The 20,817-nt window shown below is 43.7% G+C and overlaps 1 protein-coding gene across 1 annotated transcript in view; it reads left to right on the forward strand.

Moving 5' to 3' along the window:
* The window catches only part of PLPPR4 (phospholipid phosphatase related 4), a 211,714-nt gene that overhangs the window by 143,887 nt on the left and 47,010 nt on the right, over positions 1-20,817 (forward strand). The window contains exon 3 of the mRNA XM_077452876.1: positions 14,701-14,830. Coding sequence (XP_077309002.1) covers positions 14,701-14,830 — 130 coding nt within the window. The remainder of the gene's footprint in view (positions 1-14,700; positions 14,831-20,817) is intronic.

A 20,817-nucleotide genomic window follows, 5' to 3' on the forward strand; every position in this document is an offset into this window, starting at 1 on the left:
CCATGCCACAAACTTGCGACCGAGCACGAAGCGGAACCTGGAGCATGTACTGAAATGAGGCCATTCCTGGGGCACGCCGGAACGAATTTGGTCCATGAACATGACTATTCGTACCGGAACGTGATAGGTGAAATGAAATGAAACCCATGACAAAGACTGGAATCAGACGACGAGCCCAAGCACCTAACAAATGAATCCCGTCTTTGGAGCATGTACTGAAATGAGGCGTAGCAGCTGGGCACACCGGAACGAATTGGTGCATCAAATAAATGCAACGAGATTCGAATCGGAGTGTAATAAGTGACAGAAATGATATCCCATGACAGAGACAAGATTCAACGACTGGACTGATGGTAGCAAATAATGAATCCGTCTCTGGCGCATGTACTGAAATGAGGCGTAGCAGCTGGGCACGCCAGAACGAATCGGTGCATAGTAACATGCGACAGGATTCGAATTGGAGTGTAATAAGTGACAGAAATGATATCCCATGACAGAGACAAGATTCAACGAGTGGACCGATGGTAGCAAATAATGAATCCGTCTCTGGCGCATGTACTGAAATGAGGCCATTCCTGGGGCACGCCGAGACGAATTGGTCCATGAACATGACTATTCGTACCGGAACGTGATAGGTGAAATGAAATGAAACCCATGACAAAGACTGGAATCAGAAGACGAGCCCATGCACCTAACAAATGAATCCCGTCTTTGGAGCATGTACTGAAATGAGGCGTAGCAGCTGGGCGCACCAGGACGAATCGGTGCATAGAGGAATGCGACAGGATTCGAATTGGAGCGTAATAAGTGACAGAAATGATATGCCATGACAAAGACAAGAATCAGGGACCGAGCGTGAACCTGCAAGTGATTCCGTCTCTGGAGCATGTACAGAAATGAGGCCGAACCCTGGGGCACTTCAAAGCGAATCGGTGCACCAGCGGTGCGACAGGATTCGCGACGGAGCGCGACTAGTGACAGAAATGATATTGGAGCAGCAGAAATGACTGGGACTGAAATGTTTGAACGAGGTGAAATGAGACACATAACATAATTGCAAGAAATGAAGAGACACATTCGAACTGGAGCAGAGCAGCGACACGTGCGGACTGATTGCCTTGTCGTAACAAGCAGTCGGCTGTGGGTCGAACGATTCGACCGCTACAATAGAAATGCACGGCAGTCGAACGGTTTCGAATGCCGTAGCTGCGAATGAATCGCCTGTCGTGGCGTAATCGAACGTGTCGAATGATGACAACGCCTACGTCGAAAGTAGCATACAGTGACAAGTGTACGAGGCCACCGAAACATTCGATATGACAGAACAGAGCGGCTTGTGCGTACAAGCAAAATAATGGTACATCGAAAACGTAATAAAAGAGGGTGCCGAAGCCCTACCTGCGACAGCCGGCCCGAGCGACAAATTCGATGGGTACAGCGACGACGAACCTACGGACGCTGATGGACGAGACGGGATTGTCGAATTGAAGACGAAAACGCGGGAACCGCCGAACAGGCTCGCTGCGTCTGATCTGGATAGTCGGCCCTTGATATCTGACGTGTCAGATATCGCGCACCGGAACCGACAAGGAAGATGGGCGGACGGCAGGTTATATACACCACCGGGCTCCTCCCATAATTTCAGGCCACCATACTGGCCTTTCTATATATATATATATATATATATATATATATATATGAGACTGTATATATATATATATATACATATATTAATACACTGCCTGAAGTGTATTGGAAATAGTACACCACCGAATGCACTGTAGGCGTAGGCTACACTGAATGCAGAGTGTATATATATATATATATAACTTGAACCATGGATTACTTAAACCATGTCCTGTGATCTGATGACCAAGATAAACTTATTTGGTTCAGATACCCTGTTTCCCCGAAAATAAGACCTAGCATGATTGTCGGTGATGGCTGCAATATAAGCCCTACCCCCAAAGAAGCCCTAGTTAACATCATTGTAGGTCTTATTTTCAGGGTAGGGCTTATTTTCGGGGGAAACGGGGTAAGGCTTATTTGGGGGTAGGGCTTATATTGCAGCCATCACCGACAATCATGCTAGGTCTTATTTTCGGAGATACAGGGTTGTGTCAAGTGTGTGTGGCGGTAACCAGGTGAGGAGGACAAAGACAAATGTGTCTTGCCTACAGTCAAGCATGGTAGTGGGAGTGTCATGGTCTGGGGCTGCATGAGTGCTGCCGACATGGGGGAGCAACAGCTCATTGAAGGAACCATGAATGCCAACGTGTACTGTGACATACTGAAGCAGAGCATGATTCCCTCCCTTCAGAGACTGGGCCGCAGGGCAGTATTCCAACATGATAGCGAGCCCAAACACCCCTCCAAGACAACCACTGCCTTGCTAAAGGAGCTGAGGGTAAAGGTGATAGACTGGCCAAGCAGGTCTCCAGACCTAAACCCTATTGAGTATTTGGGTTGCACCCTCAAACAGAAGGTGGAGGAGCGCAAGATCTCTAACATCCACCAGCTCTGTGATGTCATCATGGAGGAGTGGAAGAGGACTCCAGTGGCAACCTGTGGCAACCTGTGAAGCTCTGGTGAACTCCATACCCAAGAGGGTTAACCGGTTCCCGACCGATGGATGTCGGCAGAATGGCACGGAAAGGCAAATGGGCATCCCATTAAATTTGCCTCCGTGCCATCGCATGCGAGGTCAGGACCTCCTTGAGCTGGGTCGCGGGTCCCGCTGACTCAATCGCCGCGGGGATACCCACGTTCGTCTCACGGGGAGATGCTAATGTAAACAAGCAAGAGCTCAGTGACGTGTCACATGAATCAATATTGGTGGCCTCACAAAATATTGACACTTTGAGCCCAATCTGGACATTTTCACTTAGGGGTGTACTCACTTTTGTTGCCAGTGGTTTAGACATTAATGGCTGTGTGTTGAGTTATTTAGAGGGGAAAGCAAATTTACACTGTTATACAAGCTTTACATCACTTTACATTGCAGCAAAGTGTCATTTCTTCAGTGTTGTCACATGAAAAGATAATAAAATATTTACAAAAATGTGAAGGGTGTACTCACTTTTGTGAGATAATGTATAAATCAAATACACTGCCACAAACTGAATAACCTGCCTGCTTAATCTAACTCAAGCTATCTCTCTGTCCACGTCAACAACACTGCACACGGCCGCTGCGTTAGCAGCCTTATATAATGTGGGGCGTTGACTTAGTCCACCTGAGTCAGGTTAATCTGTTGTGCTTCAGAACCAGAAGAGCATGGCTTATGCTAAAAGTATAGCATTCAACTATATTTAAAGTTAGAAAACATACTGTATGGGGGTCACAGAATAATGATCAGGTGGGTTAACCCTGGGCTCTGGCTTCTGCATTATTGCTGGAGGTACGTTTACATGAACAGACAGTTCTTGGACTTGGTGTGTCAGTTTGCAAATCTCCTCAGCAAATAAACAAGTCTGTGTAGAGTCCATCTTCACAGAATTTTTTTGTTAAAGGCTTGAGATTATGTCACGCTTACCCCTAATGCAGGTGGTCAGACACTATAGCTGGCTACTGTGCTCGTCACCTATAGCAGCCCCTTCCTCATAAGGCAAGCAGGCCTACCGGTACTCAGTTGCCCCCTAATGCCCCGTACACACGAGCGGACTTTTCAACATCCAAAGTCCGACGGACTGATTCCGTCAGACTATTCGATCGTGTGTGGGCTGCAACGGACTTTTGATTCACCAAAGTCTGACGGATTTTAGAATATGGAACATGCTTCAAATTTTTCCGACGGAACTTCGCCGGACCCGGTCCCTTCGAAAAATTTGCTCGTGTGTATGCTATTCCGATGGACTAAAACCGACGCTAGGGCAGCTATTGGCTACTGGCTATGAACTTCCTTATTCAAATCCAGTCGTACGTCATCACGTTCGAATCCGTCGGAGTTTAGTGTGATTGTGTGTGGCCAAGTCCGCTCAGCCGAAAAGTCCGTCAGAACTCTGTCGGAACTCCGGCAGAACTCTGGCAGAACTCCTTCGGAAGTCTGTCGGACATAAGTCCTCTCGTGTGTACGGGGCTTTAGACTTATACACAATTCTATAGTGCCTGGCTACCACGCCAGGGCAGGCGTGAACTGAGCAAAGCAAACAGGTACTTGCGGGTGGCAGACAGGCAGAGTGGTTCAATGACAGTTCAGGTAAAAGGCAGGCTGAATTCAGAGAATAGTCGCTATTCAGTTCGAGGCCATACATAGGGAAATCAAATCTAGCAGGGCAGACAGACAGGGAACTTGATCAGATATTACACATGTTATCACAAACTATCACAAGCATGAGACTAAAGGTTTGGCTGGCTAAAATCAGGTTGGTCTTCTGCACACAATGTTTGACCACATCAACCACCATGCAGGTGGACAGACAGACAAGGAGATTGCCAAAACCAGGATGCTGGAATGACGAGCAGGAGCGCTAGATGCCCCTGAGAGTTCAGCTTTAAAACTAAAGTGCAGTAAATGCATATTACTGTATATGTCTCCTTGTTCCTTCTAATTAACACACAAATGTGTTGAATCAAATTTTTCTTGTTTTAAATATACACCACTTTTTAGACCCAGTGAAATCGCCCTTGGTCTCTTTGCTGGTCTTTTGGTCTGTCATAAGATTGCAAAATGCTATAATATCCTCTTAGAAATGTCACAGTACCCTGCCTCGGATCTTCTTTCAAGAGCGCAAGTGAGCAGAAGCTTAGTATGGTGAGCATAATGATATCATAAGCCCCTGCAGCTCACTCTGACCTGTTTTTCAGTTACAGAGTTACCTCTACTCACATCAGATTAGAATGTGTCTTTCTCTGACAGAACAGAAAAGAGCACTGAGCAAAGAAAAAACACATTACATATCTTTTTCAAGCGTGTAAATACATTTATCCTTGGGAGAGTTTATGTAAATCCCAGGTCTAGTACAGGGGCGGATCCAGAGTCTAGTCTCAGGAGGGGCACTGCTAGAAAATATGTTTTTTGGGGGCAATTTATCGGGGAAATGGCTGGTGTTGGCGCTTCAATCATCACGGCACCATGGTTGTTATGGTGTCAGGATGATTGAAGCGCATTATTTCTATTATTACATTGTAATATAAAAATAAATGGTTCGACTCATCATAATGCAGAATCAGTGGGAGCCCTGAGCCCTGAGGGTGTCACTTTCCATGTCACTTGTCACCAAATGCGGATTGTCACTTGCCACGTCACCTGCCACACATTACAGATTGTCACTTGCCACACGTTGCAGATTGTCACTTGCCACGTCGCCTGCCACACATTGCGGATTGTCACTTGCTACGTTGCCTGCCACACATTGCGAATTGTCACTTGCCACATAGCCTGCCACACATTGCGTATTGTCACTTCCCACGTCGCCTGCCACATATTGCAGATTTTCACTCGCCACGTAGCCTGCCACACATTGCGAATTGTCACTTGCCACGTCGCCTGCCACACATTGCGGATTGACACTTGCCACGTAGCCTGCCACACGTTGCAGATTGTCACTTGCTACGTAGCCTGCCACACATTGTGGATTGTCACTTGCCACGTAGCCTGCCATACATTGTGGATTGTCACTTGCCACGTAGCCTGCCACATGTTGTGGATTGTCACTTGCCACGTAGCCTGCCACACGTTGCGGATTGTCACTTGCCACGTAGCCTGCCACACATTGCAGATTGTCACTTGTCACTTAGCCTGCCACACATTGCGGATTGTCACTTGCGATGTCTCCTGCTATATGTTGCTGCTCCCCTGCTCAAACACTGAGCTGCCCAGCTGCCCCCCCCCCCCCCAGTCACCCGTGCTGTCAACCGGGGAGCCACCAGTGCTGTCACATGCGGAGCTGCCCACCCGATAACCCTCTGAGCCACCCGCATTCTAGGAGGGGGAAATTGCCCTGTTGCCCCCCCTGGATCCACCCCTGGTCTAGTAGCAATTAGAAGTTGACTGTAGCTGTATTTCTGCACCACTAGAATATAGGTATAAGGCTTGAGGAGTTCCTGGACTGATTGAATTCACATACAGAGTGCCCTTTGGCAATGCCCGCACCTGACACTGTACCTAACTGATTGATTGAGCGGAAAGGAAATAGATGGGTGTGTGTGTGGGGGGGGGGGGGGGCAGAAATTAGCCCAGAAATTAGGCAGGCACAAGATACCTGCTGTAGCCTTTATTGCCCCATACACATGAGCCGAATTTCCGTCCGAAAAAAATTGAATGGTTTTTCCGACGGAATTCCGCTCAAGCTTGGCTTGCATACACACGGTCACACAAAAGTTCTCTGAACTTTTCGACTGTCAAGAACGCAGTGACCTACAACACTACTACCAGCAGAGAAAATTAAGTTTAATGCTTCCGAGCATGCGTCGAATTGTTTCCGAGCATGTGTATGAATTTTGTGCTTCGGAATTTGTACAGACGATCGGAATTTCCAATCGGAACTTTTTCCGACCAAAAAATAGAAAACCTGCTCTCAATCTTTTGCTGTCTGGAATTCTGCCAGCAAAAGTCTGATAGAGCATACACATGGTTAGAATTTCTGACCAAAAGCTTGCATCTGCCTTTTGCTGGCAGAATTTCTGATCGTGTGTATGGGGCTTAATGCTTATTTTGTGGATATTACAGGGGATGATTTACTAAAGGAAATTAGGCTGTTCAGGGAAGGGAATTTACTGCCTTCAGTCATCCAATTACACCGAGCAAAATTAGAAAATGCAACACTTTTGTATTTGCCCCTATTTATCATGAGCTGAACTTTAAGATCTATGACTTTTTATATGTACACAAATACTTCTCTCAAATATTGTTCACAAATCTGTCTAAATCTGTGTTAGTGAGCACTTCTCCTTTGCCGAAATGATCTATCCACCTCACAGGTGTGGCATATCAAGATGTTGATTAGACAGCGTGATTATTGCACAGGTGTGCCTTAGGCTGGCCAAAATGCCATCAATAAAATGCACTGGTGTTCGTATTCCATAGCATATGCCTGCCCATACCATAATCCCACCGCCACCATGGGCCACTCGATCCTCAATGTTGACATCAGCAAATCCCTTACCCACACAATGCCATAAACAATGTCTGCCATCTGCCCTGTACAGTGAAAACTGTGATTCATCTGTGAAGAGAACACCTCTTCAAAGTGCCAGACGCCATCGAATGTGAGCATTTGCCCACTCAAGTCAGTTACAACAATGAACTGCAGTCTGGTCCAGACTCCGATGAGGAGGGTGAGCATGCAGATGAGCTTCCCTGAGATGCTTTCTGACAGTTTGATCAGCTGTCTGGGTGGCTAGTCTCAGACGATCTTGGAGGTGAAGATGCTGGATGTGGAGGTCATGGGCTGGTGTGGTTACACGTGGTCTGCAGTTGTGAGGCAGGTTGGATGTACTGCCAAATTCTCTGAAACGCCTTTGGAGATGGCTTATGGTAGAGAAATGAACATTCAATTCGAGGGCAACAGCTCTGGTGGACATTCCTGCAGTAAGCAAGCCAATTGCACGCTCCCTCAAAACTTGCAACATCTGTGGCATTCTGCTGCGTGATAAAACCGCACATTTTAGAGTGGCCTTTTATTGTGGCCAGGCTAAGGCACACCTGTGCAATAATCATGCTGTCTAATCAGCATCTGGATATGCCACACCTGTGAGTTGGATGGATTATCTCAGCAAAGGAGAAGTGCTCACTAACACAGATTTAGACAAGTTTGTGAACAATATTTGAGAGAAATAGGCCTTTTGGTACACAGAAAAAGTCATAGATCTTAAGCCCCATACACACTATCAGATTTCCTGCTGGTTTTTGTCTTCAAATTGACCAAAACCATGTAGTGCAAGGGCCTGCCTGATTGCATACAAATTGAAACTCCTAAGGTTTGACCTCATATTATATGGTTTTGGTAAATCTGAAGGAAAAAATCAGCAGAAAATCTGATAGTGTGTATGGGGCTTTATATGATATATAGGGGCAAACACAAAAGTGTTGCGCTTATAATTTTGCTCAGAGTATATCCAAACAAATCTCAATTTTTTGGCTTTTTTTTTCATTTTCATTACATGTGATTGAGTATTCTTTGCAAAGTGAACTTTTGTCACACTCACTAAGCTAATGGAAAATTCTCACCTGAAGTGAAATTTCACTCTGCAAGGTGAACATTCTCCTTTTAGTAAATTATCAGTGCAGTGCAGCCAAATTAGACTAATTGCTTTCAACACAGGAAGTGTACAAGTCTACAAGTCTGGTTTTAACGCCAATCCCCAGTCAACCTTTTTCATTTTTTTTTTCTTTTTTATAATCAGGTTTAACAAATAAAAGTCTGAAGTTTCTGTAACTTCTAGAAATCACTTAAAAAACAAAAGATCTTACGCTGGAAACAACACTAGCATGTCAGTTTATTTAGCCCTGGCCGGCAAGCCACCTAAAGGCCGCTCCTTTTAACATGTTTCACCCAGAAGAGTTTAATGATAGTTATCAAGAATCTCTATGGTTAAACCCTTCCAAGTGAGACAGTTAAGAGAGGTGCAGCCTTTAGGTGAGGTTATGTCACTTACCGGCCATGATTTAATAAACTGACATGCCAGTGATGTAATCATAGTATGACCTTTTGTGTTTGTTACAGTCCACGCTGTAATTTACTGTATTTGCCGGTGTATAAGGCGACCCAGCATATAAGACGACCCCCTAATCTTACATGACAAAAACGCTTTTAAAACTGTACTTACCGTATAAGACAACCCGGCTTTCGAGGCTTCCGAGGCTTCATATTTCTTCCTTCTTCCTGCATTTGCTGGAGCCAATCACGGCGAGCGATGTATTCTATTAATGAATACAAAGCCTGCTTAGATTGGCAGAGGCTGTAACATCATCAGCCCGCGCCTCTCTGACTCTCCAAGCCAATCCGAGCAGGCTACAGAGTAGCCTGCTCGGATTGGCAGAGGTCGTTACTCCAATCCGAGCAGGCTTTGTATTCATTTGAATACATCGCTCACCAGGATTGGCTCAGTGGTATATACTGTATGTAGCCGAAGCTACATACAGTATTACCGAACACCAAGCAGCCATCCGAGGGGCTGACCCGGCGTATAAGACGACCCCTGCTTTTTGGCCAATTTTTTTACATGTAAAAGGTCGTCTTATACGCCGGAAAATACGGCGCATCTAAAAGCTGTCCATGGTCCTGAATGTGTAGCTTTTGCTGGGCATGTATTAGATGTATGTGTTCATTATCACCTGCATTGGTCTGCATTCTGGAAGGTGAACTGTCTATGTTGTTCATACCTACAAATCAGATAAAGTATATTATGAAAGGTAGGAAAAAAACAAAAAAAAACAACTAATGTTTTGAGGACTTTAACCACTTGCCGACCGCCGCGCGACGATGTACGTCGACAGAATGGCACGGGCAGGCATAAGGGCTTACATGTACGTCCTTGCCTGCCCGCGGGTCGGGGGCCCGATCGGGCCCCCGCCCGGTGCCTGCGGCGGTCGGTATTCGTTCGGGAGCGATCCCGGATGAGGGGACGGCCATTCATTCATGGCCACCCCCTCGCGATCGCTCCCGACTAATGAAAATGTCCGGTGACATCACTTCCTCTCCTGTAATGTAAACACAGGAGAAGAAGTGATGTATTCTCTCCTCCGTGTCGGTATTTTTCGTTCCGGCACCGAGGAGAGAGCATCGGTGAGTTGCACAAGCACTACACTACACAGTAGAACATGCCAGGCACACTCACACCCCCCCTTTACCCCCCGATCACCCCCCAATTACCCCTGCCCCCCAGTCACAGTGACACCGTTTTTTTTTTTTTTTTTTTTGCATTGGTGTCATTTGTGACTGTAATAACTGTTAGGGCAGTTAGGGTTAGCCCCCTTTAGTTCTAATGTGCCCCCCTAACCCCCCCAATAAAGGTTTAACCCCGTGATCACCCCCCCTCGCCAGTGTCACTAAGGCTGGGTTCACATTGCAGCGGTTTATGAGAACGAATGTGATTCGCACCGCACTGCAGTGCAAATCACATCCGATCTCTGTGCGATTCGAGTTCAGCCATACAGATAGTATGGCTGAATTTGTGTCGCACCCGCCGCAAACTCGCACGGGACCCTTTTTTTGGCCCGCAACAGAATCGGATCGCATGGGTGTTCACACCATGCGATCCGAGTTTGCAGATCGCACTGCGATATGCGAACTGATCTGGGGGTGTCATTAACATTTCACTGACACTCCCAGCAGTTCGCATAGGGCAGTGTGAACTGCCGCCGGGAGGCATGCGATGCGGGAACCCGCCGCGGATTCATGGCGTTCCCGCATCGCTCCAGTGTGAACCCAGCCTAATAAGCGATAATTTTTCTGATCGCTGTATTAGTGTCACAGGTGACGCTAGTTAGGCAGGTAGGTATTTAGGTTCGCCGCAGCTTTTTATAGCGCCAGGGACCCCCATATACTACCGCATAAAGCCCCCTGATTTCCCCCTAGTTAACCCTTTCACCAGTGATCACCATATAACTGTTACAGGTGACGCTGGTTGGTTAGTTATTTTTTTATAGTTTCAGGGCACCCGCCATTTATTACCTAATAAAGGTTTAACCCCCTGATCACCCGGCGGGTGTCATTTGTGACTGTAATAACTGTTAGGGCAGTTAGGGTTAGCCCCCTTTAGTTCTAAGGTACCCCCCTAACCCCCCCAATAAAGGTTTAACCCCGTGATCACCCCCGTCGCCAGTGTCACTAAGGCTGGGTTCACATTGCAGCGGTTTATGAGAACGGATGTGATTCGCACCGCACTGCAGTGCAAATCACATCCGATCTCTGTGCGATTCGAGTTCAGCCATACAGATAGTATGGCTGAATTTGTGTCGCACCCGCCGCAAACTCGCACGGGACCCTTTTTTTGGTCCGCAGCAGAATCGGATCGCATGGGTGTTCACACCATGCGATCCGAGTTTGCAGATCGCACTGCGATATGCGAACTGATCTGGGGGTGTCATTAACATTTCACTGACACTCCCAGCAGTTCGCATAGGGCAGTGTGAACTGCCGCCGGGAGGCATGTGATGCGGGAACCCGCCGCGCATTCGTGGCGTTCCCACATCGCTCCAGTGTGAACCCAGCCTAATAAGCAATCGTTTTTCTGATCACTGTATTAGTGTCACAGGTGACGCTAGTTAGGCAGGTAGGTATTTAGGTTCGCCACAGCTTTTTATAGCGCCAGGGACCCCCATATACTACCGCATAAAGCCCCCTGATTGCCCCCTAGTTAACCCTTTCACGAGTGATCACCATATAACTGTTACAGGTGACGCTGGTTGGTTAGTTATTTTTTTTATAGTTTCAGGGCACCCGCCATTTATTACCTAGTCTCACTAGTGTACCCCTAAATTTAGGGGTGTCTACTTTCCAAAATGGGGTCATTTGGGGGGGTTTGTGCCATCTTGGCATTTTATGGCCTTCAAAACTGTAACGCCCTTAGAAAGCCTGAAGGCGGTGCTTGGTTTTCGGGGCCCCGTACGCAGCTAGGCTCCCAAAAAGTCCCACATATGGGGTATCCCCGTACTCAGGAGAAGCAGCAGAATTTATTTTGGGGTGTCATTTCACATATGCCCATGGCATGCGTGAGCAATATATCATTTAGTGACAACTTTGTCAAAAAAAAAAAAAAAAAAAAAGTTTGTAATTTTCCTACAACTTGTGGCAAAATATAAAATATTCCATGGACGCAACATGCCTCTCAGCAAATAGCTTGGGGTGTCTACTTTCTAAAATGGGGTCATTTGTGGGGGTTTTGTGCCATCTTGGCATTTTATGGCCTTCAAAACTGTAATAGGTAGTGAGGAGTGAAGTCAAATATTTACGCCCTTAGAAAACCTGAAGGCGGTTCTTGGTTTTCGGGGCCCCGTACGTGGCTAGGCTCCCAAAAAGTCCCACATATGTGGTATCCCCGTACTCAGGAGAAGCAGCAGAATTTATTTTGGGGTGTCATTTCACATATGCCCATAGCATGTGTGAGCAATATATCATTTAGTGACAACTTTGTGAACAAAAAATAAAAAAAAATTAAAGTTTGTAATTTTCCCGCAACTTGTGGCAAAATATAAAATATTCCATGGACTCAAAATGCCTCTCAGCAAATAGCTTGGGGTGTCTACTTTCTAAAATGGGGTCATTTGTGGGGGTTTTGTGCCATCTTGGCATTTTATGGCCTTCAAAACTGTAATAGGTAGTGAGAAGTGAAATCAAAAATTTACGCCCTTAGAAAGCCTGAAGGCGGTGCTTGGTTTTCGGGGCCCCGTACGCGGCTAGGCTCCCAAAAAGTCCCACATATGTGGTATCCCCGTACTCAGGAGAAGCAGCAGAATTTATTTTGGGGTGTCATTTCACATATGCCCATAGCATGTGTGAGCAATATATCATTTAGTGACAACTTTGTGTAAAAAAAAAAAAAATATATTTTTTGTCATTATTCAATCGCTTGAGGCAAAAAAATAAAATATTCAATGGGCTCAACATGCCACTTATCAATTTCCTTAGGGTGTCTACTTTCCAAAATGGGGTCATTTGGGGGGGTTTTGTACTGCCCTGCCATTTTAGCACCTCAAGAAATGAGATAGGCAGTCGTAAACTAAAAGCTGCGTAAATTCCAGAAAACGTACCTTAGTTTGTAGATGTGACAACTTTTGCGCAAACCAATAAATATACAATTATTGACTTTTTTTTTACCAAAGACATGTGGCTGAATACATTTTGGCCTAAATGTATGACTAAAATTGAGTTTATTGGATTTTTCTAATAACAAAAAGTAGAAAATATCATTTTTTTTCAAAATTTGCGGTCTTTTTACGTTTATATCGCAAAAAATAAAAATCGCAGAGGCAATCAAATACCATCAAAAGAAAGCTCTATTTGTGGGAAGAAAAGGACGCAAATTTTGTTTGGGTACAACATTGCATGACCGCGCAATTACCAGTTAAAGCAGCGCAGTGCCAAATTGTAAAAAGACCTCTGGTCATTTACCAGCAAAATGGTCCGGTCTGAAGGTGGTTAAAAGGCACATGAGTACTCCATCTAAAATCATGACATTTTTTTTAATTATTTAGTTTCCACAGAGTGGCAACAATTCAACAATAGCATATATAATATATTACAGCAATAGCATTAAAAAGTGTATATAATTGATCTGACTCCCAGAGCCTGATTACTAATGATCTTCAATAGGACTTATAATTAAGTACTGTATATAGTATAATACTACAATGCATAATACAATGCCATAAGTTTCAATATTCAATATATGAGATGCATTCCAAAGGTCATGAATTGGGTCCCGGAAATTGTGTCAGGCGTGGGGGTCCAGATCGAATCTAGAAGGATGGCTCGACATGTTCCGACATGTTATATAGTGCTTCTTCAGGAGGAATTCACACGTAGGATTCAAAATAGCGATATAAGGAATATATCAGCTTGCTGGTAAGCAAGCGAGTAGCACACTATTAAGATTTGTACCAGGAAGTTGCAAGTGGGTCCTGCTAATGGCCCCTCTTATCCAAAGGTAAAAGCCATAGCCATGTAATCAAAGAGATAGTGGCAAAGAATTAGTGCATCAAATCATCCACCGGCAGTATGATCACATAGAGTGCAATAAGTCGGGGATCAGATTATGCACCTCCGATGAGGGAGCAGAGCAGCCCAGCAATATCTGTACCTTGTGTGTCCCTAACGCTGTACCTACAGCCATTTTACCTTTGGATAAGAGGGGTCATTGGCAGGACCCACTTGCAACTTCCTGGTATAAATCTTAATAGTGTGCTACTCGCTTGCCTACCAGCAAGCTGATAGATTCCTTATATATGCTCTGCTCCCTCATCGGAGGTGCATAATCTGATCCCCGACTTATTGCACTCTATGTGATCATACTGCCGGTGGATGATTTGATGCATTTCCATACTTCTCTTTTAAAGAAATTTCTTTAAAAGTTTAAAGTGATTGTAAAGTCTTGTTTTTTTAACAAACATGTTATACTTACCTGCTCTGTAAAGTGGTTTTGCATAGAGCAACCCCAATCTTCCTTTTCTCTGGTCCCTCTTCAGCTCTCCTGGCCCCTCCCTCCTGTTAAGTGCTCTCACAGCAAGCAGCTTGCTATGGGGGCACCCGAGCTGAGTCACAGCTCTCTGTGTCCATTCGGACGCGGAGACCCGGTTCGGCCCCCCCTCTCTCTCTCCTGATTGGCTAACTGACTTTGATTGACAGCAGCGGGAGCCAATGGTGCAGCTGCTGTGTCTTAGCCAATCAGGAGGAGAGTCCCTGAGGGACGAGAAACTTGTGAACATTGCTGGAGAGAGATAGGGCTCAGGTAAGTGTTAGGGGGGCTGAGGCGGCTGCCGCAACACAGAAGGCTTTTTATCTTAATGTGTATGCATTATGATAAAAAACCTTCTGACTTTACAACCACTTTAAGAAGTAATACAATTCTACAATAATACTTGTCAGTATGTAAAGTCTAGTGATCTGTCTGCAGAAATGAAAACACCCATTCATAAATATTCCAGCCAAAGAAGACCAAAAGGAAGGGACATATACAGTATGTAATAGAAAGTTACACGTTATCTGCTATGGCAACTTGTTTTTAATACATCATTTATGGTGTTTCATTTCTTTTTAGATAATGGTTGGTGAAGGTGTCTTATACTGCTGTCTATCCAAAAGAAAAAACGGAATGGGAGCGGAAGCAAATATCAATGCTGGAGGATGCAACTTCAACTCCTTTCTAAGAAGAGCTGTCAGGTTTATAGGTGTGATTGTCTTTTATGTAACATAAGCATTCATTTGATTATGGAAAATCGGCATGGATATCAAAACGTCCTTACATGTTCCATAACGCCCCATGTTGGATCCCTCAGACCTTTTTAAAAAAAACTTTGGGGTGTTTTTAGATCTTATTTGGAACAAAAGTGCTCCTAGAATTAATCTTTTTAACTTTGTAGGTAAAATGGTGACACGTGGAAATTTCAATGCATTCTAGGTGTTAAAAGTTAGCTAGTTTTTTAACCACTTTCTGGCCACCATTTTACTGCTACAGAGTGGCAGCTGTGCACCAACACAAGTATATATATATATATATATATATATATATATATATATATATATATATATATATATATATATATATATATATATATATATATATATATACACACATATGTGATTTGCCATTTCCGCCAGCAGGGGGAAGGCTGCTTCTACTGTGGATGTTCACAGCAGAAGCCGATCTTCGGGTGCTGGGCACTCAATATTCTCTGGCACCTGCCGATCATCGGTAAAGAACACAGAACAGTGATCTGCCTATGTAAACAAGGCAGATTGCCCTTCTGACAGGGGAAAGAATGGATTCTGTGTTTCTGCAAAGCAGGGACTAGAATTAATTTTTTCCCCTATTAAAAGCAGAGCACATAGGGCACCAAAAAACTGGATAGGCACACATTTAATCCTTTAAATGCCCTAGATGTTTAACCCCTTCACAGCTAGTCTCATTAGTACAGTGACAGTGCATTTTTTTAACACTGATCACTATATTAGTGTCACTGGTTCCCAGAAAGTGTCAAAGGGGACAGTCAGTGTCTGATTGTCCACCACAATATCGCAATCCTGTTAGAAGTTACTAAACACCATCATTACTAGTAAATAAATAATTAAAAATTGAAGTACATGTACCATAGTTTGTAGACGCTATAACATTTGTGTAAACCAATCAATTAACACTTATTGGGATTTTTTTTTTTTAAACAAAAACATTTAGCTGAATACATTCTGGCCTAAATTTATGAAGAAACTTAATGTTTTCAATTTTTTTTATTGCATATGTTTTCTAGCAGTAAGTAAAAAAAGTTTTTTTGTTTATAGCTTAAAAAATAAAGACCACAGTGGTGATCAAATACCATCAAAAGAAAGCTCTATTTGTGGGGAAAAATTTCATAAGTTTTATTTTGGTACAGCTGTACATACAGCAAATCGACTGCTTAATGTCATGTTTGTGAGACTCATCCCTTATGGTACAATGTGAAAACTGTCCATATTTTTTTTACTTGTATTATATGTTTTTCCAGACTTTGGCTGCAAACTATGCTAGTGTTAACTAAGTGTGTTGTCAATATGCCTTCAAGTAACCCTTTATAGGTAAAATAGGAGCTGCCATTGCTTAAATTTTTCTGAAAATTATTGTTGACTGGCTATTATGCTGACCTAACCTTGTTTATACTAGTTACTGACCTGGAATAAGTATGTAGGTCAGGTAATTCAGGGTAAAGTCAGGACTTTTGATCTGCTCACTTATTCCAAGTCATTAACTCAAAGAATTAAAGTGGCTGTAAACCTCAGACATGAAATATGAACAAAGCATATCCCTGTATAGTGTGTACTTGTCTCAATCCAGAGCACTGAGTGTCATTTCTCTCTGCTGCTTCATTCCACTGCTATATGCATGAGTCACTTCTGACAAGTTTTCCTGCCACCAAGAGAAAAAGGGTGACAGGGGAAGAACCTCCAGCTGATTGACAACCTCAGCTCTGTTCTTGTGTGCTGTGAGGTGGGGGGAAGGGTGTGCCTCCTCTCCCCCCCCCCCCTTTTCAAACAGCGGGTGGTCCGCTTTCAGATAAAAGTGGTCTCTGCGGAAGATTCACCGCAAGATCACTTTTATCGGGGCGGGAGAGGGCCCCCCTCCCGCTGCTTCTCAATGGTCTCCGCTGTGTACCCATCGGGAGCAGCATCAGTTCTTTCCTCTGAGAGACATGGAGTCAAGTGAAAAGTCACTTCTGCCCAATGGTCCTAAAGGGGAATTTTTTTATTGAAAAAAACCCCAGATCTCACATTAACCGCTAGCTGATCAACCGCCAGTTGGTTGGTTGGCACGGCTGCACAAATCGCCATAGCTGTATGTCGCTTGTTTTAGACGTCACAGCAGGCGCGCGCATGTGCCCAACACGTGTCCCCAAAGCCGATCGCTCATGACAGAGCGAGGACTGAGATCTGTGTGTGTAAACACACAAATCCCAGTTCTCTCAGGGGAGAGGAGAGAGATCATATGTTCATACTAAGTATGAACACCGATCTCTCTCCTCCCCTAGTCAGTCCCATCCCCCCTACAGTTAGCACCCTTCTAGGGAACATAGTTAACCGCTTGATCGCCCCCTAGTGTTAACCCCTTCCCTGCCAGTGACATTTATACAGTAATAAATGGCTATTTTTAGCTCTGATCACTGTATAAATGTCAATGGTCCTAAAATAGTGTCAAAAGTGTCCGATCTGTCCACCGCAATGTCACAGTCCTGATAAAAATTGCAGATCACTGCCATTACTAGTAAAAAAATAATAATAATAATAAAAATGACACAAATCTATCCCCTATTTTGTAGACGCTATAACTTTTGCACAAACCAACCAATATATGCTTTTTGGGATTTTTTTTTACCAAAAATATGTAGAATACATATCGGCCTAAACCGAGGAAAAAATTGTTTCGCTTTTTTTTTAAAATTGGGATATTTATTATAGCAAAAACAACAAAATATTGTTTTTTTCAGAACTGTCGCTTTTATTTTTTGTTTATAGCGCAAAAAATAAAAACCGCAGAGGTGATCAATTACCACCAATAGAAAGCTCTATTTGTGAGGAAAAAGGGACATACATTTTGTTTGGGTATAATGTTGCACAACTGCGCAATTGTCAGTTAAGGCGACGCAGTGCCGTATCGCAAAAAATGGCCTGGTCAGGAAGGGGGCAAATACTTCCGGGGCTGAAGTGGTCCTGTCATGCTTTTTTTCTATTACAAGGGATGTTTACATTCCATGTAATTGGATTAAAAGTGAAACCAAACTTATTTTTTTAAATTGACATTGTAAAAATAAAAAATAAAAAGTAAAATAAATAAGAAAAAATAAATACATTTAAAGCGCCCCGTTCCGCCGAGCTCATGCGCAGAAGCGAATGCATACATAAGTCGCTCATATGAAAACGGTGTTCAAACCACACATGCAAGGTATCGCTACGATCATTAGAGTAAGAGCAATAACTCAAAACTTGTAACCTGTAGACATTTTTAAATGTCGCCTATGGAGATTTTTAAGATTTTAAGGGTCAAAGTTTGTTGCCATTCCATGAGTGGGCGCAATTTTGAAGCATGACATATTGGGTATCAATTTACTCGGTGTAACATTATCTTTCACAATATTAACTGCTTGCGGACAAGCCGCCACAGTTTTACTGTGCCAGGTTTCTCCGCTGTGCAAAATCATGTTAATGTGCGTGATCTCATGAGGCTTGGATAGCAGGCGTGCCCGCCATGAGCTCCGTGATTCCGACCGCGGGTCCTGCGGGCTCGATGTCCGTGGGAATACCCACGATCGTCTCACGGAGAGGAAGAATGGGGAAATGCTAATGTAAACAAGCATTTCCCCATTCTGCCTAGTGACAGTACCAGGGATTTTTTTCTCATCAAGAAGGTGCAGGAACCCCACCTTCTGAGTCACCCCTTAACTCCGCCCCCTACCCACTTTGAGCATCATTCCTTGCGTCCAACCCTTACCCACCTCCCCGTACTGCCCCTTTAAGAGAATACAGAACCAAGTATTTTATATGGAGTTTGTTAATCATAACAAGAAAGGCAATAAAATAGATCTAGCAACAATAGACAGCCCAGCAACAACAATCCATACCCAACAGCCAGTATCAATTGACCCTTCAGCAGCCAGCAACATTAGACCCCTCCCTCAACAGTAGATCCCACCCAGCAATGATTGACTCCCTGCAACATAACTCCCACTCTCAGCAACAATAGATCCCCCATCAGCAACAATAGACCCCCCCCCCGCAAAAAAAGATTCCATCTAGCAACAATAGACCAACAGTATATTTCTCCCAGCCATGATTGACCCCCCTGCAACATAAGACCCACAGCCAGCAACAATAGATCCCCCACGAGCAACAGAAGTCCTCCCCAGCAACAGTAGACCTCCTTCCTTCCCAAAAATAGGTCCCCTCCAGCAACAATAGATTCCTCAACAGCAAGCATCAATAGAGTCTCCAGTATACCCCAGCACCCCTTGCCATTCAGTTCTGGAGGTGCCGGAACTGCGTTCCCCCAAGTTCCTGCTGAAAAAAGCCCTGGACAGTACACTGATCACCGCTCCCTGCAATCAGGAGTGGTGATCAGTGTCATGTCACACACAGCTCCCCCCCCCCCACAGTTAGAATCACTCTCTAGGACACACTTAACCACAGCAGCGCCCCTACTGGTTAACCCCTTCACTGCCAGTCACATTTACACAGTAATCAGTGCATTTTTAACCACACTGATTGCTGTATAAATGTGAATGGTCCCAAAATAGCACCAAAAGTGTCAGATGTGTCTGCCATATTGTTGCAGTCACGATAAAAATCGTTAATCGCCGCCATTACTAGTAAAAAGAAACTATTTATAAAAATGCCATAAAACTATCCCCTATGTTTTAGACGCTAAAACTTTTGTGCAAACCAATCAATAAACGATTATTGTGATTTTTTTTTACCACGAATACGTAGACAAATATGTACCACTCTAAACTGAGGAAAAAAATGTTTTTTTTTAGATATTTTTGGGGATATGTATTATAGAAAAAAGTAAAATAAAATGTGTTTTTTTTAAATTGATGCTTTATTTTTTTTATAGCGCAAAAAATAAAAACCGCAGAAGTGATAAAATACCACCAAAAGAAAGCCAAGTTGCATGTCTGCGCAATTGTTAGTTAAAGCGAAACAGTGCCGAATTGCAAAAAGTGCTCTGGTCATTGGTCAGCCAAATGCTCCGGGACTGAAGTGGTTAAAAAAATTGGGCTAACTTTACTGTTGTCTTATTGTTTAATTCAAAAAGTATATTATTTCCATAAAAATTGCGTTTGTAAGACCGCTGCGCAAATATGGTGTGACATAAAGTTATGCAAAAACTACCATTTTATTCTCTAGGGTGTCTGAAAAAATGTATAATGTTTGGGGGTTCTAAGTAATTTTCTAGCAAAAAATGATTTTAACTTGTAAACAACAGATCTCAAAAAGAGGCTTGGTCCTTAAGTTGTTAAAGTATTCTATATATTGTATTATTAATTACAGTATTTCGGTGTAAAACAGACAGAGGCATATAACACACACCTCAATTTTAGGAGGTAAGTTTAAGGAAAAAACTTACATTTTAAATTAAGAACTTTGAAGCAAAATTGGGATCACAGCTCATCAATGCACCCTGCTCAGTGTCCATCTGCAGTTTCTAAATTGCCCATCAATGCACCCTGCTCAGTGTCCATCTGCAGTCTCTAAATTGCCCATCAATGCACCCTGCACAGTGCCCATCTGCAGCCATTAAATTGACCAACAATGCAGACTCAGAAAAAAATGGAAAAAAGTAGGGATTTTTTCCAGGAAAGGGTTAGGGACTTTTCTTCTCATTTTACATTAGTAATGTTTTGCAGACTTTACACGTGCTTGCTCCTGACGAGTGGCGTGAAAGCCACGAAACGCGTAGAGCTACCGGTTGCCGTGTACCTATCCACCTACCAAGATTTTTCAAATGATTATTAATTTATCCTCTCAGGTTCAGTGAGGCCATAGGTCCTGCAGGCAATACCATTTGAATACCATTTTTATCTATTTCCCTTGAGATGAATTGTGGAATTTTATGTATCTATATCTATGTATTACTACTATTAACTGTATTGCTATCATTTTTATTGCTCATTATTGTCATCACCATTAATTT

The sequence above is a fragment of the Lithobates pipiens genome, unplaced genomic scaffold (genome assembly GCF_037356315.1).
Source record: "Lithobates pipiens isolate NorthernLeopardFrog02 unplaced genomic scaffold, aLitPip1_a1.2 Scaffold_23, whole genome shotgun sequence".
Lineage (NCBI taxonomy): Eukaryota > Metazoa > Chordata > Amphibia > Anura > Ranidae > Lithobates > Lithobates pipiens.